General features: G+C 60.0%; 1 protein-coding gene across 3 annotated transcripts; it reads right to left on the minus strand.

Annotated features, from left to right (window-relative positions):
• Positions 1-5061: 5061 nt before the first annotated feature.
• On the minus strand, positions 5062-20909 carry MYLK2 (myosin light chain kinase 2). 3 transcript variants are annotated; one of them, XM_075118642.1, is made up of 13 exons: positions 20112-20909; positions 19638-19724; positions 18270-18651; positions 16997-17667; positions 15833-15938; positions 13803-13896; positions 13375-13484; positions 12489-12630; positions 11302-11372; positions 10720-10848; positions 9864-10016; positions 8975-9107; positions 5062-7659 (listed from the first exon to the last, which is right to left on the minus strand). In XM_075118642.1, the coding sequence occupies exons 2-13, from the start codon at positions 19687-19689 to the stop codon at positions 7579-7581; spliced, it is 2124 nt and encodes a 707-aa protein (XP_074974743.1). In that variant the 5' UTR covers positions 19690-19724; positions 20112-20909; the 3' UTR covers positions 5062-7578. The 3 variants fall into 3 exon arrangements, with proteins under 3 accessions (XP_074974743.1, XP_074974745.1, XP_074974744.1); XM_075118644.1 differs by lacking the exon at positions 19638-19724 and having other exon boundaries at positions 20112-20908; XM_075118643.1 differs by lacking the exons at positions 19638-19724; positions 20112-20909 and adding an exon at positions 19515-19623.
• Positions 20910-23302: the final 2393 nt, after the last annotated feature.

Raw genomic sequence — 23302 nt, forward strand, 5'->3', positions numbered from 1 at the left:
CCCTTGGGGCTGTCAGACCCTGCAGCCGGGCTCAGAGGCCCCACAGCCTTGGGAGCAGTGGGCAAAGGGGGAAAGCAAGCCAGTGGGGCAGAGGTGAGGAATAGGGGTGTTTTCAGCCCTCCCCCAGCTAAGATAGTTTAAGATAATTAGACTCTGATGTAGCTGGATTCCAGGGAGCATGGACTGGCCTCCTTCAAGGGTTTGGAAAGTACCACAGCATGAAACAAAGTAGGGAGGCAGGACTGAATTTCAGCTGGGAGCTGTAGTGATGGGTTCAGTGTGGGGAGCAGGCAGCCGGCTCAGCTACACAGAGAAATAGCCGAAGTGCAAAGAGAGTGCAAAATAAGAATGCCCAGTGGGGGAGCTAGGAGGGGCTTTTAGCTCAATCCACTTCCCAGCTGGATTCAGCTAAACTGCACAAAGGCACTCTTCAGCCTTGTCTACACTTGCAAGCCAATGTGGATTAAGGTGGGGTGTGAATGTAGTGTGCAATAACTATTCCCGAGTGTCCACACACGGCCAAAGTGAGTTCAGCTAATCAGGAATCACGCTCTCTTGGTCCGGAATAAGTGTGTCCTCATGGGGAGATAACCAGGAACAGCTGCGAGTTTAGACAAGCCCTCAGTGCCCAAGTGGGGCTCTTGCAGAATGGTCCTTGTGCTTGAAGTTCACCCCCTAGCTTATCTCGCACTAGCTGCCCATGCAGACAAGCCCCGATTGGCGAGAAGGGGCCAGCACATTTGCTTGGCTCTTTTGGCCCTGCTGCTGGCGGGGCAGATTTGGCCGCCCGGTGAGACCGTACGGGGCCCTCAACAGCCAGTTCTGCAGCTCATGCCTCAGGCTGTTCAGAGTGCGTTCGATTAAGCGGAACCACATCGAAGGAGCAGGGCCAGGTTGGCTCAGGGCAGTGGTGATGCGCTAGGGAACCTTTCGTCCAAGGTTGCTGGGTCAAATCCAGCGTCAGGCCCCCATCGCTCAACGTCTTTCCCAGCTGACAGTTTTGGTGAGCTGTAGATTTTGTGGGTCCGGGGGGAAAAGAGAAGAGACTGTTAATCTTGTATCTGCCACAAATTGGCTGGTGAGAGTCTCCAAGGTGGGAGCGGTGCCTTCTTGCCCCGGCACCATGCAGGCAGGGGCCGTTCTCTGGCTAGAGAAGGCTTGAGTTGCCGGCATCTTTCAGCGGGGCAAAGTCCAAACAGCCACCGCCACCACCTTGTCCCAGGGGTGGGAGAAGCATCCAAGAAACCGCGTACCTTGGAGCGCGCTGGGCCAGCTGCAGCTGGGGGGAGCAGACGCTCATTTTGCAGCCTGCTCACTGGCTCTTGCTTCAGTGCCAAGGCCCACGCTGCTGCAGCAAGCTGCTCCCCAGAGCGTCACCTGACCCTCCACCCCCATCTCTTGGCCTTTCTGGCCTAGCCTTGGGCTTGCTGCGTGAAAACCAGCCCCTGCCCCAGGCCGGCAGAAGATAGGGAGTGCTGGAACCACGGTGGCACCCCAGTGATCCGAGCCCTTGGGCTACGCTGCAGGTGCGCCCGTCACGGGGAGTCAGACGTGCCGAGCCCCAGGAGCTGGTCAGGGTGGGGGCCTGCGGGAGCTCAGCTAGGAGCCCAAAGTGGTGACAGCATGAAATTCCCCCTCTGCTGTCACATCTCCTTGGGCTGGGATGGTCCCAGGGCCAGGGGCTCCTGGCAAGTAGGATGAACGCTACCAGCAGACAGCTCAGAAGCCAGAGTCCAGGTTGCTTTCTTAAGGGGCCAGTAATGTTTTGGTCCCTGTGGGGGGGACTGCACTGCACAGCAGCAGCCCCTCAAACCCCCCCCCCATGGCTTCGGGAACAAGATGTCACTGCACATGTGCTTTATACACGGGAGAAGCAGACACCCACCCCACCACCCAGTTCCAGGCACCACGGGGGCTCACCTCCAGTACATGCTCCCCGCTCTTCCCCTCTTCTCTGGGCCCAGAGACTGCGTCACTGCAAAGGAGCGCACTGGCTCAGCTCTTGGGGGACAGTGGCTTTGCCTCTCTGCCTGGGCAGGCCCTGGCTCAGGGCCAGGCCATTTTTAGGCTGGAGCCGAGCAGGGTTGGCAATTGGGGTTACTCCGCATCTGAGAGATGGGAATCAATAACCCAAAGCCACTTACTGGGCTGGGAAGGTCCCAGGGGAGGCTCAGGATGGAAAGGCTAACGAAAGCAGCCCCATGCCATGCTGGAAGACAAAGGACACAGGGCAGGCTGCTGGTCTGTCCATCCAGCCATCTGTCTGCATGTTCCCTGCCCTCTGGTGTTTAATGTCTATTTGTCCATCTGTCCAGGTCTCTGTCTGCCAGGGTAGGAGCTTTATCACCCTCCCCCCGTCCCTCCAGCCCGGCCCCAAGGTGGCTGATAGAATCCCAAGCAGAGCTCAGCTGCCAGGGACCAGACAGGAAAGAGACGTCACCAGCCCCGAGTGTAACTCAAAGCAGATGGGGCCGTTAAGTTTGCCAGGACCGCAGGGTGGTCACAACAGGAACTGGTCAAAGGCTGTCAGCAGGAAATGGTCTGGGAGGAAACTCCCTAGGCCGGAGGGGAGATGGAATTTAGTTCACAGGCAGCTTTAACCGCTTCAGTGCCACTGGTACTTACCGCCACTGCTCGCCCCAGCTCTGTTCAAACCGCCCGCGCAGGGGCCTCAAACGCTGCCCTCCCTTTTACCAGGCACCCGGGGCCTGGGAAGAAGGGTGTGGAAATACAGCTGGGGCCCCCACAAGGGGCAGAGCTCTGGCCCACCCACGCTGCCTGGCCAGCACTGGCCTCACGCCCTGAGTTAGGGCAGCCGGAGGTTTGGCCACCTGGTGCAGCCAGCCCTCCAGCAGGGCCGGGGCAAAGGTTTGAGACAAACCCTGGCTAAAGAGAACACAGAGACTCTCCTGCGAGAGAGAGAGAGAAGAACTGGACCCAGCCCCCCCACAGGGAAAAGCTCATGTTGGAGGCACAGCTGGGCACTGCTGCAGGGAAGCTCCCAGCGGTGGAGGCTGGAGCCCAGTCCATACTGGCTAAAAGGGCAGCAGTGCCTGACCCAGTGCCGCACGGCCCCTCGTCTCCGCCTACAACCCAGGCACCTCTCGCGCAGCAGGGCAGTGCGGAGCATGAGGGGGAAAGGGAGGGAGACCCGCATCTGGTCTCGCAGGGGAGCGCTGCCAGGGAGGTGATGCTTGGAAAGGCCAAGCCTCCTGCCTGACTCACTCTCCTTCCTCGGTCTGATTCCAGCTGTGGGAAACAGCCTCTCCCCCTTTCCCGCTCCATTAGCCAGAGGGAGAGATGTGGTGAAAGTGACAGGGAACGTGGCGCTGCCAAGCCCCGAGCGGCCAGCTTCCGGTGCCGTGGTGGCAAGGGGAGAGGCGCATTTTCGTCTCTCACAGAGAGGGGCCTTGCTCCCATCTCTGAGAAAGAGAGACTGCCAGCGAGCGGGGGAAGCGGGCGAGATCAGAGAGCAAAGAGCCAGCCGGGGTGGGGGCAGAGGCCAGGGCAGGCAGGGGCCCCTGACCCAACCGCCATGTTCAAGGGAAACACCTCATCCCGGGCAGCTTTCAGCAGAGTACTGTAACGGAGGCTCAGCGGCCCAGCCCCCTCCCCTCCCAGCACTGTAACACCCCCCACCACCACCCCTGAGCCCCAGCCCCCAACTGCACCATCCCCTTTTGTCTCAGCCCCGTTCAAACTGCAGCATCCAACATCCCCGTCAGACAGCGCCTCAGGGGGCATATTCCACCCAACCGTGAGGCCAGCCTGCAGCCCCAGTCCTGGCCAGCCGGCCTTGGCACGTTACCGGCTCCGCCCCTGGCTGGAAAGGGACAGCCCACTACTCAGCCCCTGGCGGGCTCCCTGCCCTTCACAGCCTCACCGTGGCATATGGGGACAAGGGACGCTCGGGGAGGAAGCCCCATGGGCAGCTAGGTTATTGGTGTGTAAATATAACGGCCGCAAGCATAGGTGAGGGTGGCAGGCCTGGACCCTCAGCCCTCTGCTCCACCACAGAATAGCTACAGCACGGACAGTGGTGCTGGAACATCCCCACCTTGCCCTGCCTCTAGCCTCTGCTCCAACCTGCAGGGAGCCCTGTCCTCGCAGCTGGGGATGCCGGGGAGGTGGTGGGGTTTGGGCTGTGGACACCACCCCACGGGTAGCTGGAATTGGACCCAAGCTCATTTGACGCAGGCCCCCTATGGGCAGATGGTAACGAGCCTGGCCCTTGCTGTTTCCCCCAAGCCCCCACTCTCCAGCTAAGCAGAGAGCAGATTCAGTGCCCGCGTAGTCCCCCATCCCAGCATACAGAGTACCCCACCCCACTCCTAGCAGCTTGGGGACCCAGTTCTATTGGATATAAATTCTTATCCCGCACTCAGCACCGGAGAGGTTGAGCGCTGGCCCCTCGTGCCCTGAGTGTCTGGAGAGGGGAGATGACAGCCAGAAGCCTGAGGGAGCAGGGCAGGGAATGATGGGGGGGAGCTGGGGCCCTGAGAAGGGGGACACAAAGCTGCAGTGGAAGGAAGATCCTGCTCTAAGGGCTAGGGCCTAAGAATAAATGCAAGAGTCACTTCAACACCTAGCTTCTCGCCCACCCAGCACAAAGGCCCAGGGCACACTGTGGACAGGAGCCAGGGACCTGAGACACTGAATCCTGAGCATCTACAGAGAGCCGGGGTTCAATTCTCAGCTCTCCTAGCATCTGCAGGGAAGGGAAACCCAAAGGTCCAGGCCCCAGGCTGGTACCGCAGCTGGCTGGTAGCCAGGAAGCCGGGTTCAGTCTAAGGCAGTGAGTGGAAAGCGGGGGAGATAGGTCAGGTCACCCCAGAGAAGTTGGGGGAGGCACAGCTAATGCAGAAGGGCTCCGTAAAGGCCCAGCATCATTTGCTTGTTTCACATGGGAAGGGAGGAAATGCTGAGGGAGGTGAGAAGATTTAACCCACTCGCTGATCTCAGGGCCTGCTCCTGACGGGGACATGAAGACCTTAGCATGAGGCAGCCTGGGGCTCAGAGCCAGCCCCTCCCACCTCGTACAACACAATCCACTACAAGCGCTTGGCATCGGGCCTGTACATTTATTTACATTAAGCTGAGAGCTCCGGCGTCTCTCAAGAGAACGTACATCTTTCTGCACTACTGGGGGGCTGCTGCTAGGGAGGGTACACACACAGGGGCTGGAGTCCAACATCTGGGTTTATGCTCTGCTGGGCAGAGGAAATCCAGTGGACCCAGGGTGAAAATGGGGCAGAGGGAGAAGGGTTTTAGCGAAGAGAGATAGACCTCAGCTGGGGTAAACTGGTGCAGATCCTCTGAGGTCAATGGAGTCCCACCAGCGTACCCCAGCTGAGGGTGTGGCTCAGTGCCCATGTTCTGTGTGAGGCACTTTTGGGCTAGGTCAAGTGCTGTCTGGCTATTTCTGTGCCTAACAGATACAGGCTGCCCGTTAGCTAGCACCCTGCTTTTTCATAATGAATCGCCCGTGGACGACACCAAGCCCGGGGTTCACCTGGACAGAAAGGGGCGTGGCCTCAGACTCGTTCTGCAAACCCCCTCCCAAGAGAGGCACAGACTCCATGGAGGATCCTCCCATCCCTACCCCTAGCTACTACGTCAGTACACTGAGCCACACAGGAGCTCCCGCATCACCAGGGGAGGCAACTCCCATCATTACACCCCACCCTAGAGGGGCCTAGATCCCCCGGGCAGCTCAGACATTGATGGCGGGTCTGCAGGGGGTTTCCCTCGGACCAAGCCCTGCCAGCTGTGGAGCACAATGGTTCAGGCTCAGGATGGAACAGGAAGGAAAGTCCAGAACCTGAGGGAGCTCCCACACTCTCCTCCCATCGGGGGGTCCCTGGGCCCAGCCAGCAAAGGGTAGTTCCTGTGTGTTGGTGGTCAGTGCTGAAGCAGTCCTTTCATATGTGCGAGGGGGAGCGGCGAGCCCAGCTGGTCTGCATTAGGATGCTCTCTTGCCTTTATCTTCTGGGGGACGTGTGAAGGGAAGGTTGTGTTCTCCCCCCCGCTAGCAGCGCAGAAGGGCAGGGAGGTTAGGAACTAGCACAAAGCCGCCTTCTTTCTTCCCTGGCCTCCATCTGGGGAACGCGCCTGAAATCTGTGCTCTGCACTTCCTCCTTTCCTGTGCGTGGAGCCTCCCGGCACTGACAGGAACTCAGCCCTGCACGCCGGCTTCTAGGACCCTGATCATGGGCAGAGGAGGGTTTCTGCTCAAGCAGCAGCCTCGCATGCTAGTCCAGCGGTGAGCAGATCCAGAGGCTGGCAGTAGGCATCCTACCTGCAGGCCGGGGAGTACACGCTGCACTCCGAGGGCTTGAGTGCAAATCCCGACAGTAGCACGCAGTTACGTTACTCCTCCTGCACTCAGGAGCTGGGAGCACAGATCCAGACAGCAGTGCACAGAGGCTGTGACCAGCAGTCCTGTGACATAGCCATGGTGGGTCTCCTATTGCACTCAGAGGCAGAGAGCAGGAATCTTGGTTCTCGGGTAGAGACTGGTGTGTGGTGCACGGACCCTGCCCCACTCATTAGGCTGGTCTGCGTGTCCCATTGCAAGTCGCAGAACGGAAGTTGAACACAAATAGCAGAACGCAGGGAATTGCAATGTGGAGTCTAAGGATGCTGCAGTCTAGGGTTTGCAAGGTGCTCTCTGCACCTCTGGTCGCACCGTGCACTGGGAGTCCAGCTGGCAATTCCACAGCTCGGCGAGTTCAGCGCAGTCGTCTCACGACAGCAAAGGATCCAGGCCGATAGCAGCACAGGGAGGATGGGACTCAGAGTAACAATCCAGGCGCACTAGGGGATACAGAAGAGACCTGGGCTGGTAACTGCACAGTTGGTTAGGAGCAGGAGCCTATGGGATGCAGAGTGGTAGGTGTCACAGCTGTACAGAATCTGTAGCAGGGATACAGGGTGCTAAGATGGCAACACCACGCTTGTGTGAGCTCCAGACCAGTAATCTCAAAGGGGATCAAAGGTGTAGCATGTCCTAGTGGTACAGGATCCAGGCACCTCGTCACAGAGAATGAGAATTCCAGGGTTGTGATATTGAACCAGAAGGAGATCCACAAAGGCAGCTTTGCAGCAGCATGGGATCCAGGGCAGGAGCCTCACACCGGGCACAGGACCGAGAGGAGTCAGCTCACAGCAGTTCAGGATCCAGAGCAGCATTATCCCAGTGGTCTGGACCCTGGAGCAGTGACAGTGCGGGATAGAATCTAGAGAAGGAATCTCATGGCAGGGACAGAATCTAGAGCAGGACTCTCAGCAGGATGGGATCCAGCAGTAATCTCACTGCAGTGGGAGCAGGAATTACACATCTGTACAGGACTGGGATATCTCAATTCATTGCCCCAGCAGTGAACTCCTTGTGTTTGGGAAGCGGATTGATTCTGAACCCAAGTGGAGATCCTCCTGCCTCCAGAAGCAGGGACTACATGCCACTTTCCTGTGCAAGCCCCGGGGAGTAGGCCTTCAGAGCACAGCTCAGGTTTCAGGGGATTGCCCTTTGGCCTTGACTCACGCGTTGCTCAAATCCCACCCAGCTCAGCCCCACACTCAGACACCCAACGCCGTCAGGGATCCCGAGCTGCTGATCTTCTTGAATCGGTTGGCAGCACACACACCAATGAAGTTTTTCTGTTAGGGAAACAAGAAAGAAGTTATTCCCCATTTGGAGGCTGGACAGCGCTCGTTAAAGAGACCTCTTTTGGGGATGGTGTAGGACCCCTGGCGGTGGGGACTTCAGATACTCCAGTCCCTAACTCTCCCAGCACAGGACACCGCAGGCGTGCTAGGAAGTGGTAGACGGCAATGGGTCTCAAAGCCAGAGGATCACTGGGGATCCCTTTATGAGCCACTGGGGATCCATTGATCTCTTTCCACCAGGCCACAGAGATGCTTCTCTTGACCATCTGCCAGTCTTTGAGCAGTGACTCTTCCAGCTGCCTGCCACCCATGCTCAGAAGCCTGGAAGGTTTTCAGAAATTTCTTAGCCCAAATAAGCTGGACACCCACAGACATCCCTGTGCCTCTGCATGGCTTCCCGGCACCCGCTCAGCCAGGATTGAATCAGAGACAGAAGCAAAGTGCAGAGCACCCTGGAGAGAGGAGACTGGTGGGGGCTGCTGGCAGCGAAGCCCAGCCCCCACCGAGAGGGAACCAACAGCACAGATCCAGGCTAGGGGTGAGGCTGCAGGCAAAGGGAGTGGCTCCCCCCATTGCAGTTGCTCTATCCTGACATCGATTCCTCCTGTGGCCAAGCCCTGGGGCAGGCAAGGAATCAGGGACAGAGATCCTAGAGGAACCCGTACGTAAGGAGCAGTCCCTGATGTGGGGTGCACGCACAGGGTGCCCCTTACACAGGGCCTGGGGGACGGAAGTAAGGGAAGAACCACATGAGGAATAAGAGACATTTCAGAAAAACTCCACATCCCCTAGCACAGCATGATTCCTCGCTGCAGAGACCATTTCGAGTACACCACACAATTACCACACACGTCAATGTCATGTTTAAAATGGTCCCCAGCATCCCTTTAACGTCAGGGACGGGGGGGGGGGGGGGGGTCACCCTGAGGGACAAATCCATGAAATCAGGGATCGGGGGCGGTGAGAGTCGGGGCAGTGGCTCCCCCAGGCTGTAGGGCACACAGACGCCCTCAAGCTCTCCCTCCTCGCTGCCCCATACTGTTGACAGAGGTAGGGCACAGAGAAACCACCCTGCCCCATCCTCCTCTCCCCCATGGCTTTCTGCTTCCTCTTCTGTGCACTCAAGTGGGGGCAGAGTGCTCTCTCTGGGTGCTCCTGTCCCCCATTCCCTTCAGGGAGCCAGCGCCCCAGCCCGCCCCATGGGCTGGCCCTGCTCGGCGACCCCCTGCTCCCAGCATAGGGAGCTCACCCCCAGCACGGACTGTCCCCACTGCACACAGCGATCAAGGGGGAGCCTCCTTCATACCTTCCAGCGCCGCCGCATGACGTACTTCCGGAGCAGGACCTGGGATTTCAGGCGCCGGTTGCAGCGCTTGGCCTTCTCAGCCAGGTCGTTCAGCCAGGGGTGCTGGAGGCACCTGGCCGCACTCATCCGGCCGCTGCGGGGGAGAGGAATGCAGGTGACGCCTGGCTCCTAGTGGGGTTCAATCGCCCCAAGGAGCCCCGCATTGCTCCTGCTTTCCACCCCCCACCCGAGACCCATGGGTGCTGCCAGCTGCCCTTTGTAGCTGGGCCCGGGCCTGTGTTAATTAACCCCAAGAACACACTGGGGGGAACGAGGGTGCAGTCACATTCCTGCACAGGCCCTGAGGCTGCTGCCGGCCACGTGAGCCTAGCACCCTTGGCTGCCTCCTCGGGGCAGGGTCAGTCTCCTCTGACCCAGAGATCCCCCGTGGAGGCAAGGACCAGGCACCAGAGCCTGGTCTCTCCTCCCTTCCCTGCTTGGAAAGGCCTCCAGTCCCCTCCCTCTTTCCAAGAGCCCTGCTTATGAGAAGCCTTCCCCAGGGCCAGGATCCGGCTGAGCAGTCAATGCTGCATGGCCCCTGCTGTGACCACGGGGTGCAGCCAGGGGAACGGGCAAGAGGAGGCTGGCCAGGTCGTCAATCAACATGGGGGCAGGGATCCATGTCGTCCTCTTGGGGCTGCCTGTCTCTGCACCCACAGCGAGCTTGGCAAGGCTCAGACAGCAGCATCCAGCCATTGCCCCAGGCCAGGCCCCGGGAGTGCTCCCACTGGCAAATAGTGGGGGCGCTTGCCCCCAGGTGGGAGGTGATGGACTGCCAGGCCTGTGCGCCTGATGCCAGCTGAGCTGGTCGGACCCAATAGCTCTGGGCTGCCCTCGACTCGACTCAAACCTCTTCTGCTTGATAATCAGATTCGAGACAAAGTCCTTGGCTTCGTCCGAGATTCCCTCAAAGGCTTCCTCGTCGAAGTACCACGTGGCTGCCAGGACATTGTTCAGGGTTTCCGCGTCGTCGTCTCCCAGGAAAGGGGAGAGGCCACTTAGCCTGGGAAGAGAGGAGGGAGGGAGCCATCACAAGCTGTGCTCGGAGCGCCTCAGGAAGGGACAAGACACAGGCCCTGTTTCCTCAGCGGGTTCCCAATTCCTTCTGCACAAAACCACTCGCTCGCTCCCTCCCTCTGCCTGGGATCATGAGGAGAGAGGCAGGGAAGCCAGCGGTCAGCGCTCTTAGAAAGGAACCAGTGTGTTCCCAGCTGGCATCTTGCTGCGTTCCCATCCTGTCTCAGCTGGGAGAGGTGAGCCATTTCCTGTCCACGCGCACAGCCCGCCCCTCCCAGATGTTCCAGCCACCCAGCTCCGAGCAGCCGCTGGACGGCTTTCCACTCCCTTTGAGAAAGGGCAGTCAATGCTGGGGAGAGGTGCCAAAGGGCACGGTCAGCCCTGAAAGCTGGTGCCCTCTATACACAATGCCTCAGGCACTCGAGGAGGTAGGGCCTGCCTTATTTTACAGATGGGGAAACTGAGGCGCAGAGGTTCAGAGACTGGCCCGAGGTCACCTACCGACTCAGTGGCAGAGCTGGGAATGGAACCCAGGAGTTCTCTTGCCAGCCCTTGGCTCGACAACTGCCTTGTACTCCTCTCCCACACAGCTCTGCCGCCAGCCTGGTCCACGTCTACAGTTAAAGCCCAGAATGGTTCTCACCCTACCCCAGCCCTAGTGCCACCCAACCTGTGCCCACCACACGTACAACATGTAGGTGATCACACCCAGACTCCACATGTCTGTCGAATAGGAGACTTGGTCGTAGTTCACCACCTCCGGGGACAGGAACTCGGGGGTCCCAAAGTTCACTTTCAGCTTCTCCCGGGGGTTGTATCTATGGTCAGGAAGAGCCAGGTCAGTGAGAGCTCCTGGCACTGGTCCCGGTGCCAGCACCCCCGCCCGTTCACATTCACCACCTCCGCCCACACGTCACCCTGGCTCTATGCTGCTCCAGCCCAGGGAAGAAACATCCTGGCCTGGCCCCAGCCTGAGGCAGAACCAAGCCGGTTATTATAACGGCCCCAAACCGCTATCCCCTGCGGGGCATGGCTGACTCGGCAGAGCTGCTGCCAAGCCCAGACTGCAGATTCCACCCCACCCCGCTGGGATTCCTTCCTGACTTTCCCTAAGGCCCGCAGCAGGGTCAGGCGTAAGGCCAGTGCAGCTGGTCCCTGAGCGTGGCCTTTGCCCAGCTCCAGGGGACATGGGAAGGGAGAACAGAGGATGTCGGGCAGGGAGAAAAGCAGGAGCGAAGGAGCGAGCCCAGTCCCGGAGGGAGGGGAGTTACCTTCGTGCCAGCCCAAAGTCGATGATCTTCACCATGTGCCCCGTGGAGGTGACACACAGGATGTTCTCAGGCTGCAGGGATGAAGTTCCTGAGGTTAGAACCCAGCTCGTGGCTACGCGCCTGCCTACCCCAGCCCAGGGTACGGTTACGGGCCACTCGCAGAGGAGTTTGAGACACTTGACGGAGAAAGGCCGGCTGGAGGCTAGGAGAGTTTTCTCCCTCTGTCCCTTAGAAGCATCAGGGATGTAGTCTGCTGGGTTCCCAGACCATGTACAGCGCCAGTCCTTGCATCTCAGTGGAGGCCATTGCACCTTTAACATCCTTGCCCCAAGCTCCTACTAGGCACTGGAGTGGCTTAGAGCCCCAGAGGAGTTAAAATCCCCGCCCTTCCCAAGCACTGAGTCCCACCAAGGCCATCGCATCACTAGTTCTGACTGCCAGTGTCTCCCGGGCCATGCTGTGCGGGAGCAAGTCAGAGAGAATCTCCTCTCCCAGCCTGTTCCTTGGGCAGCCCCTGCCAGTCCCCTGACATCAGAGTATGTCGGCGGACGCACAGATTGCGGTTTGTAGGCACTGAACGAGAGACAGACGCTGCACGGTCACCCTTGCTAACCCGGCTCCTAGACCCACCCAGATCAGCCGCAGCGACGTGCACACAGATCCCCCAGGCCCCCTAGAGCCACGCTGAGATCTGCCCTTTGAATAGCTTGGAACCTGGAACAGACCCCGGATCTGAACGGAGCCCAAGGCTCTACCTGCATACAACCCACAATGACCTGGCCCAGGCTGGTCTGCAAAGCCAAGACTCCAGCCTCACCAGCCCGCGGGCCTGAGCCCAGGGTGACGGTATCGTGGGCAAGCGAAGGAATCTCCCTCGGAGGCCCAGTGTTGCCCCCGCCACTTAACAGCGGGACTCCTGATGCTCAGGAGTTGGAAGTTTCTGTTTCTGGAGGCTTCGTCCTCTCCCCAGAGATGATCCAGGCCGGGCTTGTCACGCTCTCACGTACCGAGTTCCCCCCAGGCAGCATGTGCCCTCCTCGCACCCAGGCCCCACAGCCAGGGGCTCTCTTCTCACCGAGAGCAGCCCTTCAGCCCAGCTTCAGAACCCTGTGAAGGTTTCCCCTCTAGCCCCCCAGCCCAGGAGCTGCAGTCTTGCTGTACCCCCTCTCTCCCTCCGCTCGCGGTACCTTGAGGTCCAAGTGCAGGACGTGCATCTGATGCATGAAGGTGATCCCGTCGCAGATCTGCCTCACGAACACCATGCAGTCCACTTCTGTCAGGTGGTAATCCTCGTCGATGATGCGCTCAAAGAGCTCCCCGCCCTCCACGCTGCACACAGACCAGCCACAGCGTCACCGGACTGCGCCAAGCAGACCCTAGCCACCGCGGCCCGGGCAAGTTACAGCCAAGCCGCTCTGTCCTGCATAGGAACGCTCCCCTACGCGACTCTAGGATCTCCCCCTGGCCTGGGCACAGGCAGAGCGGGGTGCTGGTTACAGAGGGTTCCCCTCTCCTGAAGCATGGGGGCAGAGGGTGGGTTACTGAGGAGACCCCTGGCCAAGGTTGCATGGCAGAGGAACTGGGTAGCTCAGGAGGCCACTCGTTCTGGGTACAGGTGGGCGAGAGAAGGGGAATTCTGCAGGGAGACCCCAGACAGGGAACAGTCGGCTCCCCATCCTGGTTCTAGACAGGTTAGTGGAGAGACTATGCTAGCCAAGATCCCGGCAGAGCAACTGAGGGGGTTAGCGAGATTGCCTTGATTTCAGGGGTATGGGCTACAGATTATTTCTTCCAGGCGGGGTACCAGGAACTGGGATGCAAGCAGAGATGAGCACTACCTGGGCAGCGAATCTCCTAGCCAGAGCACAGGGGATGCAGGAGCCCTTGCTGGAACCTGTCACTGCACTGTGACTCACACCAGGTGACGGCAGCTGAGCAAGTCTGCCCAGGAGGAAGGAGGTTCCCCACCCTCGGCGAACAAGCGCGGCACCGTCCGGAAGCTCCTGTGTCAAGCCGCCCAGGAGGCCGGCCAGCCGCAGCCCCGCACCGGCCACGCCAATGGGTGCTACTCACAACTCCATGAAGAGGACGATTTCCCGGGGTGTCTCGAAGGCGTCGTAGAGCTGGATCAGGTTCCTGTGGTTCAGTTGGTTCATCACCTCGATTTCAACCAAGGCCATCTCCTGTGGGACACGCACTGGATCAACGCACGGAGCGCAGGCAGGGCCAGGGGAGACGGCAGCCACCGCCCGCAGCGTCAACACGCCAAGCGACCGGCTCAAGCACAGGCCAGGTGGCACTGCCCTCCGGTGGTTGGCCAACACACACAGCCGCAGGCGCACCCCGTCACATGCTAGCAGACTGACGGACGTACACACCCAGTGACTCAGCCCCAGGTGCACAGATGGACACCTGTCTCTGTCCGGGCTAATGCATGGCTACACAGACAGCCACACAGAGACACATGCACAGGCAGACTCAGGAGAACACTCAGGACACACCTTGTCCTTCGAGCCCTGTTTCCTAATGATTTTGGCCGCGAGTTTGAGCCCCGTCCCTCTCTCGGTGCATGTGCGAACTTCACCAAACTTCCCCCTAGGGCAAAGAAAAGCAGACAGTAGAGGCTGCAATCCCCCCCACCCAAGGGCATGATCTGGCAAGAGGGCAAGCTCAGAGGCTAGCTGCAAAGGGGCCAAACTCAGCGGGGACATAAGTGGTTACAGTGCCCATTTGCTGGCATCCCCATAGAAAGGAGTGGGCAGGGGGATGAGTTACCAGTTCTCAGGGTAACTGACCAGTCACATGAACTAAAGCTCAGTCCCAGGGGGGTCACTGGATTCTTGGGGTTTCCAAGCCTGGAGAAGGTGCATTCCTAAGCTGAAAAGCTTGGTTTTAGCCCCAGAAGCCCGGGGCAAGGCTCCCCTCAGAGCTGTTCCATGGATTTCCTTCCTCCAAGAGGGCACTGATGACCAAGAAGCAGCACTTCCGTTCCAGGGAGGAGGACTCCACGGCATGCCCAGCCCTTGCTAACACCGGGCAGGACTCTACAGATCCAGTCCAGCTCTCCCACACGGCAGGGCAGGGCACTAGACAGTGGGCTAATAGGCACATAAGAACGGCCCTACTGAGTCAGGCCAAAGGTCCATCTAGCCCAGTATCCCGTCTTCCGACGGAGGCCAGTGTCAGGTGCCCCAGAGGGAATGAACAGAACAGGGAATCATCAGGTGATTCATCCCCTGTCGCTCATTCCCTGCTTCCGGCAAACGGAGGCTAGGGACACCATCCCTGTCCATCCTGGCTAATACCCATTGATGGGCCTATCCTCCATGAACTTATCTAGTTCTTTTTTGAACCCTGTTATGGTCTTGGCCTTCACAATATCCTCTGGCAAGGAGTTCCATAGGTTGATGGTGTGTTGTGTGAAGACATACTTCCTTTTATTTGTTTTAAACCTGGTGCCTATTAATTTATTTGGTGACCTCTGGTTCTCCCTCTGTGGTCGGGATGAAAGGGGCATACAAGGTCCTGGACAGGCACTAGAGGGGTTACCCACTATACTGAGCTGGGACGAAACTTCAGCTGAACACCTGGTCTCTCCAGTCTGCCAAGCGAGGGGCACCTTGTCCCTATGAGATGCCAAGTACCAAATGAAGAACATCTGCCCCATCAGCACCTTCTGCTAGCTGGGCTACCCGGCAGCCTGAGCACAAGTCTCCCTCCTGAATGGAGCCAGCAATGCTGCTGCCGAACAGGGCAGGATCATCTCCGCACTGGGACCAGGCCTGGAGGGTGCAGAGATGCTGCCCGGCTGGGAGTGACTGCACCAGCCCATGCCGAATGGTGTAGTGCCACCTGGTTCTCCTGCACCACTAGCGGGCCCCCGGGGGGACCACACACATAACATGCTTGGCTCTCGCTGCTGAGCTTCCCTGACTTTATCACCCTCGTGTTTGGCCCAGACCTTCACCCTGAGTAACGTGCATGTCACCTTCCCCGGGGGGTGGGCTCAAAGTGGGCAGAGAGGGAGAGGGGGAGTGGTGGCAAGCCAGGGCCACCACCAGGAGCAGCGCTGGTGGAAAAGTTTCACTGAAATCACCAGGCAAGGTCTGAAGGTTTGGAAAGACACGGCAATGGGGACAAAGTTGGGTTATTTTCAAAAAAGACAAAGGAAACATTTTGAAAGCATCTAAATGTCCCAGAGCGCTGTTTTCTGAGCACAGCGGTTTGATTTGGTCTCTAAATGGCTTTTTGAAATGAAAAAAAACCAACCCCATTGTTTTACAAGCATTTTTTAAGGTTCAAAAAATGACATCAGAACAAACTATTTCAATGGGTCCAAGGGAGAGTTTGGGAAACTTCATTTTGCAGGAAATGTCGACGGTTGGGAGCTTCCCCTCCCTATTTCTAAATGGAACAAAATTTTCAAAATCACGGAGTTTCCCACAAAACAGAAAACACAGCTGGGGCCCGGCTGTGCACCCCGGGCCAGTCTCCCAGCCCCACAGCAGCTCCCTGGGCAGCTGGCTCTTACCCGCCCAGCATCTCCTTGGTGTTGATGTTGAACATGCTGTTCACGGTGCCGGATTTCAGGGAGACAATGCGATGGGCGAAGGGAGCGGGCGGCGGAGGAATATCGTCTGCGGAGACAAGATACATGGGACCACCCAGCTGCTTCCATCTTTCTCAGCTGAGCCTATGGGGCTGGGGAGATCCTCAGGAAGCAGCCCCCCTCTCCCTCCTGGCTGGTGGAACCAGAGCTTCATCCACGCCTGGGGCGATGCCGGCACCTAGTGGCAAAGCCTGGTACAGCCTGCAGCCAGCACCTCCTAGCCTCCCACTCCTGTCCCTTCGCGGCTAAGTCACAGCATGTGGCCCCCTCTTTATAAATAGCAAAGGGTGCCGCAGACCACCCAGGAGCCTGACAATAAATCATGAGGTTACCGAGCCCATCAGCAGCTCCAGTTTCGTTCCATAACCCCGTTAGACCCCTTTGGACCCCACCGGTCTCCTTAACAGCCCCTGAAAGATCCTCACAACCCCATCTGCAGTCACAGACCCCTGATTCCGCGCTGACCGCCAAGCTCCCCTCAAGCCACGGTCTGCATTCCCACACCCCACATTTCCACCTTGCACTGCCCCTCCTGCTCTGCTGATCCTGGGCCCACTGCCCAGCCCCAGGGCATTGCCATGCTGTGCCATCCACACTTCAGTTCCGGAGAGCTAGCCCTTCGCTCCTGGCCTTCCGATCCCCATGGTCCAACCCTGCATTCCCCACCGTGCACAGCTCAGGCCCCAGCCTGCCCTCCCTCTGAACACGCCTGCACCGCCTGCACTGTCAATCTGCCCAGCTCCAGGACACGCTGTCCTAGGCGGGCAATGCCGATGGTGCAAAGATCTGAGTGACACGTCCCAGGAGCTCTTGGGACTCCTGCCCTGCTCTTAGATATCACAGGGAGAGGCTCTCTCTGGGTCTCGCGCTATGTGTCAAAGGAGAGCTGCAAGAACATGCCAGATGCAGAGCGGGCTCAAGGCTTCCCATCCCAGCAGCAGGATCCTGGCTCGGGGACAGGTCAGCTTTGTTTGAAGCGAACCCGTAGCTGGAGCACCACTGGTGGGCGGTGAATCAGAGATACCGGCACCCCCGTTCTGCTGGACAGAGTCCACCCTACATGCCTAAGAGACAGCACAGCCTTACCCAGTATCTGGAAAGGGTCCTCTTTCCCGAAGTCTGGCGTTAGGTAGGGGCTAGGCGGGGGCTCCACTTCCTCCTCCTCTGGTGAAGGTGGCTGTTCCCCAGCGACAGAGCCTGTTTTCCCCAAATTTCCGGCGCTGTCCAAGGCTGGAGGAGGCTGTTCCACTGAGCTGGGGGGCTCTGCAGGGGTCTCGTCTGAAGCCGGGTGGGGTAGCCCCTCCGAGCTGGGGGGCTCTGCAGGGGTCTCGTCTGAAGCCGGGTGGGGTAGCCCCTCCGAGCTGGGGGGCTCTGCAGGGGTCTCGTCTGAAGCCGGGTGGGGTAGCCCCTCCGAGCTGGGGGGCTCTGCAGGGGTCTCGTCTGAAGCCGGGTGGGGTAGCCCCACCGAGCTGGGGGGCTCTGCAGGGGTCTCGTCTGAAGCCGGGTGGGGTAGCCCCACCGAGCTGGGGGGCTCTGCAGGGGTCAGGTGCCCACTGCTGCTAGCTGGGCTGGATGCCTCACTTGGGGTGGGTTTCTCTGGACAAGTCTGGTCTCTGGGGGCATCCGAAGCAGGGCCAAGCACCTCCGCTAGACTGGGTTCTGCTGGCAAAGCGCTGACTCCTTTGGCAGGAGTTGCTGTACCCTGCGGACTCTTCCCTTCAGCTCCCATCTTCACAGCCTGGGGCTCCTCCCCTGGTCTGAAAGGGAGACGTAGCAGTGTGGGCCTGGCACACCTGATCCAACCCACCATTAACGTCTCCAAAGAGGGAGCCGAGCTGCTCGCCCTGGTCTGCACCTCATTGCGTGTAAGGAAACACCCCCGTCCCAGAAAGGTCCCATGCCCGGGGGGGCGGGGGGGCGAGGCAAGCCCTGCAGAAGGTCGAGCACGTGAGCGGAAGGGGATCCCAGAGACTGGGTCCCGTCAGGGATGTTCTGCGCCCAGCAGCGGGCTGACTCCAGTTGCAGGGTGGGGCCCAAGAGGAGACAGTCCCAGGGAGGCCGGGATCTCAGAAGAGCATCCAATGCGGGAGCACAGGCTCCACCTCCCCAGAGAGGAATCTCTGCCCCGCCAGGTGACTTCCCTTTGGCATGTGGTTCTCTAGGGAGCCCATCCTGGTGTGAACGCTGCAAACCAGGCACACGTGGAGGACTGGGGTGCAGAGCAGGGAGGAAGGATGAAGGGAGGGGACCCTGGCATTAGGAGACAAGCTAGGGGCTCCCCACTCCACCAAACCAGCAGGGCCAGCCTCCCAAGCTGCCTGGGGGGATCAGATTCCTAGAGAGAGAAGTGAGATATTACCTCTGGCTGCTGACTGGGCAGCTCAAGCTCCGCTGGGGAGCTGGGGGCTCATGCTTGGAGGCCGTAGGCTGGCTCTGGATTTCTGCCCCCTCCTTGGCCACTGCTTTCTTCCCACTGGCCTTCGTCCCCTTCCCAGCCATGGGGACGCTCTTCTCTCCAGGCTCTGCCTTTTCTCCTTCTCTCTCCACTGGCTGTGAGGTTGCTGGGGCCGACTGGCCAGCGTGGCTCTCTGCTCCTCCAGGGGCCATGCCCTCCCCCACGCTGGTGCAAGGCCTGGCGTTCTGGCCCATGGGCGCCCCCTCCGAAGGAGCTGTGGCAGCAGCTGGCTGCCCTGAGGGGCCCTCCAAAGCCTGGGGCATCTCTGCAGGCTTTAGTGAGGCTTCTGTACAAGAGAAGAAAGCCAATAGCTCCCCAGGGGGGGCTGATCCACCCCCAGGGAAGAGACCCACAAACCCAGATCCTTGGTCTCAGCTACCCTTCGTTACACAGGCAGGTCCCTCAGCTCAGACCCCATGCTAGACGGCCAGACAGGCCTGTTCTCCCTTCTCGCTCCCGACCCCCTGGCTCCAGAGGGCATCCCACAGGGCTGCCCCTGCGCCAGGCTGCCTTTGTCCTGCAACAAGGGGTCGATGGCACCTTGGCGGGGCGAGGGGGTCGCCCCTCGTCACGCACCCGGAGCGGGGCCCCTGGGGCTCACTGGGAGACAGAGCCCAAGAGGCTGAAGGCCAGAGCCGCTCCCCCCAGGCCCCTGGCCAGATCAGCACAAGAGGAAGCAGCTCTGCAGGAAGGGAGCCGAGCGTCTCCAGGCGGCTGCCTGCAGAGTGGGGATCCCCCGAAGCCCTAGGCTGCTGGGCTGAGCCCTCCCGCACATGGGGCTCGGGGGGGGGGCTCACGCTCTGCTCCCCAGGGGTTTTGCTCGCAAGCGCCGCAGCCTGGCCGCTCTCGCGCTGGCATCAGGTGGGGACTCGGCAATTGCGAGGCTGGGGGGGTCCCAGCAGGAGCGTGCAGACCGGGCGGGGCCAGGACAGCCCAAGGGCCAGTCGCGGGGCATGGCCGCCCTCCCTGCAGAGGGGAATCCAACCTCCCGGTACGGGGCAGCCGCTGCTCTGAGGTCTCCGGTGGGGCGGTTTCCCGTGCGCCCTGGGGAGCCCGCAGCGCCGCCTTTGGTGGCCGAGGCTCCCGCGTTAGCCGGGGCCACACGCAGGACTGAGCCCCGGGTGGAGGAAGCAGCAGCCAGAGCCGCACCTGGCAGCATAGCGAGACCCCCGCAGCACCCTGCCCAGGAAACGCCGCGGTGTAGGCTTCGGGTTGCCCGGTGTCCTTGGGGGGACCAGCCGCCCTCCCCGGCCAGCGCGCGGGGCCAGCTACCTGCTTCCATGCTCCGCAGCACGTGCTCGGCGCTTCCTTCTGCTGCGGCCATCAGGAGCGCGAGTCCTAGCACCCCCCCGCCATGCCCTGGAGAGAGGGGCAGGAATGTCAACGGCCAAACGCACCGGGGCGCCCCCGGCGACACCCCCCCCCCGGCGGACTGTCCGTGCCTGGCCCCGGGGCCAGGAATCCAGACACCCGCGGAGCGGAGCCTCTGGCTGGGAGAGCACGTCCCGCACGCCAGCCAGGGAGCCAGGGCTGCTTAGCACCGAGAGCAGGGCGAGCCCCGGGGCAGCGGCTGCAGCCCGCCAGCCCTTCCTTCCCCCCGGGGCTGGGCACTGGGTTGCCACGGCGAACTCCCTGGCCAGCCAGAGAGGAGCGGAGAGCGGCGGGCACAGCAGAGCGCAGCCCCCGCTGAGCCGGACCTGGGCTACCCAAACGCAGTGTCCCTTGGGGGGCGGAGGGCCCGCTTACCTGGGTCCCCGTTGCAGCAGGCAGTCAGAGCAGCATCCGAGCTATGCCAATGCTGGGACGGAGCCGGCCCCTTCTATACTCAGCGGGACGGAGCCGGATTAGTGTGGGGAGAGAAGTATCCTTTACACCAGGGGGAGACCGTTACGCGTCGCCTTTCAGGCCACCTGTCGCTGCTGGAGCGCGTTCAAAGGACACTCCATTCTTCCCCCGGCCTCTCCGGCTTGGGGGAGACGGGATTTCAAACACCCAGAGAACAGATGCCAGAGCCGCCCCCTGCCTCTGCCACCCACCGGCCGCTCAGGAAACGATCCTTCCCTAGAGGGGTCGGGGGGCGTGGACAGCTAAAGTGCAGTCCCCCCGCGCCCTGCGGAGCGTGTTACGGGTACACGCAGGAAGGGGGGCTTCGATCCCACGCCTGGACTCGAACTGCTCCTGCCACGGCCGGCGAGGTGCTTCCGAGACGCCCGGGGAGCCCAGCGGGAGCCACGCACCAGCCCCGCAGAGCCCCTCCGCTGTGCGCTCTGCGGCCGTCACTGCCAGTCCCGGCCCAGCTTGTTCATGACCCGCTCGGCCCAGGGCAGCCCGATTACACGGCAGCCCGGCAGAGCGTTCACAGCCCAGCTCCAGCCCGAGCCAAGGCGCGGGGCTGCCCAGGGCAGGTCCGGGGAGCGCTCCAGGTACAGGGGCACCACGCTGAAGTCAGGAGCAGGCCCGTCGCCACAGCCAGGAGAACCCTCCAGCGCTCCCAGCAAACCGGGAGTGAAACCAGCTTCGCTTGGGAACCCAACGCATGTCATGTCCCAGCCTAGCGAGCCTTAAAATCTCGGAGCTAGGAGAGAATAAACCCCACTGCGGGTGTGGCCCTGCGGGAGGCAGCCCCACCCCTGCCCATCGTCCCCTTCCCGTTTTGTAAAACGCTCAAGCGCCCTTTCAACAAAGATCCAGAGACTAACCCCCGCCCCCCCCCCCCACACCCCTGGAGAGAACGGAGCATCGGGTGGGCGGGTGGAGCTAGACAATTTGCAGTTTAATTAGAGGTTTGTGTCCAGTCTTTGCGTCTAAGCCCTAGAGGGCTATTGGGTTTATTGTGCAGTATTAATAACTGGAGACATGCTGACTGCTCACCCACTGGCCCCAGGAATGCTAGGGCAGCAAGTGCAGGGTAAAGAAAGGGGCTAAGTCACACCTGCTTCTTCCACTCCTTAAAGCAAAGGGGAGCACAGAGGCCTGGACTTTTTACCCTTTGGATATAAAGCAAAGCAGAGCTAGTAGTGGGTGCATCAGATGGGGAGCAGGGTCTAGTGGCTGCAGCTCTGTACTGCAAGCGGGAGCCCCATCCTCTAGTGGCAGCTCCGACACACTCGCTGTGTGACCTCAGGCAAGTCACATCGTGCCTCAGTTTTCCTATCTGTAAAATGGAGGGGGCAGCATTCACTTACCTGCTTTGCCGGGGCAGGTTCCACCAGTGCATGGAGACAGTGGATGGGAAGGTGCAGCAACTGCGGTTAGGACAGTGGCTGTGGAGGGGTGGCAGCTCTTTGGGTACCTCAGAAGGCAAGAGGCTAGACTCTCCCAGGACAGAAGCCTTGTTGCTCACTTAGGCAACTAGGAAGGTGCAATTCAAGCTGTTGCAATGCTGGCGAGGTTCCCAGTGGAGGCTGGGCATCAGAGCTCTGGGATTACCTCTGGCTTCCCCACACATTGGCCTTTGCCTGCTGTGGTCTTCCTCCGATGGGGCTCCAGCCTCCTACTGCTTGGAGTTCATAAGCTTTGAGTCATCCCTGTTAACACTCCCTAGCTTCTCCCTCCCTCACCTCCTCACAAGAGCACTGGACACTCAAGACATAACCGTGCTGCCTGCTTCTGAGCCGACGTCAACAACAACTCCTGACTCAGGCTCGTCTAGCACCTCTCACCTAGTGCACTCAACTTCCCTCTTCTATCACTAAGAGGGCAGCTACTTCTGGGGTGGAACGTACCCGCTGTTAAGTAGCACACAACACCGAGGGCAGGAAGAGGTGGATTCAGTAGAAGCTGCAGTAGGCGGTGCAGGCTGGCACTACTCTCAGCTGTTATATGATTAGTTACATACCTCTCCTATCCCAAACAGCCTCCCCTCCCTCCTTAGACCACATCCTTGCCACCAACTCTTTGGTGATCCCCTCGCCAGAGCCAGCCCACAATATGCGGCGCGCACCAGACTAGATTGGAGATCCAGAGGTAGGTAGGGCCTGCTGCTAGATTGGAAGCATTGAAGGAGGACCGTGCCTTTCTATTTCAAGGGTAGCAAGCACCCTGGCAGCACTCCCACAATGCTCTGGGCTTCCAGTGATCGCCAAAGACCGAGACCACCGGACCCCATGGGATAAGGCACAGCCTTTAGAGGTGTTTGGGTCGTGATGCCCCTCAGGAGCCTGCTGTGCCCTACTGCAACCTTCTCTAGGGCTGTTCTCAGAGGAAGAGAGAGAGGATGGTCCAGTAGTTAGGGGCTGGCCTAAAACAAGAGACCTGGATTCAATTCCCTGCTTAGCCATCTAGTCCCAGTGTGATCTAGGGCCAGGCAGTTAGGGGGAAACTGAGGCCCAGGCTATGTACCATGGGTCTTATTGCACTGCCTTACCTCCCAGGGAGTGGGATGAGGCGTACAAATAGCACCCAGGGCTGAATGAAGCGTGATAACACAGCTCAGGCAGCCTGGGCAGCTTCAGCCCCTCAGCCTCCAGCAGGGAAGCAGTTAAAGCCTGCTGAGGAAGATACTCATTTGCACAGTCACTGCTGATCCTGGCATGAAGCTCAACTGCCAGAAGGGGCCTGGAAACATCCCCAACCCTGGGAGGTGGTGACGCTGAGCAGGGTCTTTAAAAGGAACTGGTTAGGAGAGGTGTTGCCCTGGCTTGCCCTCTTCCCTGATCAGCTGCACTGGAAAACTGGAGGCAGTGAAGAATGACCTTTTCAGTTACAGCACAACTAGCCGATGCCCCAGTGCCTAATATCGGAGAGGCAGGGTTTGCAGCCAGCCCTCCGCACAGCCACGAGAGCTTCTCTCGCCCCTAGGCTATAGGGTGCCCAACCCAGCAAAGAGCTTCATGGCTTCCACTCCCAAGGGACAGGGCTAGTATTCAGTGCCAGGCTCCCTATGCCCTCGCATTCTCAAAGCGAACAATGCAGAGCCCTGAGGCCTGGTAGCAGAG

The sequence above is a fragment of the Caretta caretta genome, chromosome 13, assembly GCF_965140235.1.
Source record: "Caretta caretta isolate rCarCar2 chromosome 13, rCarCar1.hap1, whole genome shotgun sequence".
NCBI lineage: Eukaryota > Metazoa > Chordata > Testudines > Cheloniidae > Caretta > Caretta caretta.

Bases quoted from the DNA above. Each gene is read 5' to 3' on its own strand.
- MYLK2 (XM_075118642.1), bottom strand. From the start codon at position 19,689: ATGGCCGCAGCAGAAGGAAGCGCCGAGCACGTGCTGCGGAGCATGGAA. The intron at 17,668-18,269 runs GTAATATCTCAC...TCTCCCTTTCAG, and splicing joins TGCCCAGTCAGCAGCCAGAG to ACCAGGGGAGGAGCCCCAGG. The intron at 15,939-16,996 runs GTAAGGCTGTGC...TTGTCTCCGCAG, and splicing joins GGACCCTTTCCAGATACTGG to ACGATATTCCTCCGCCGCCC.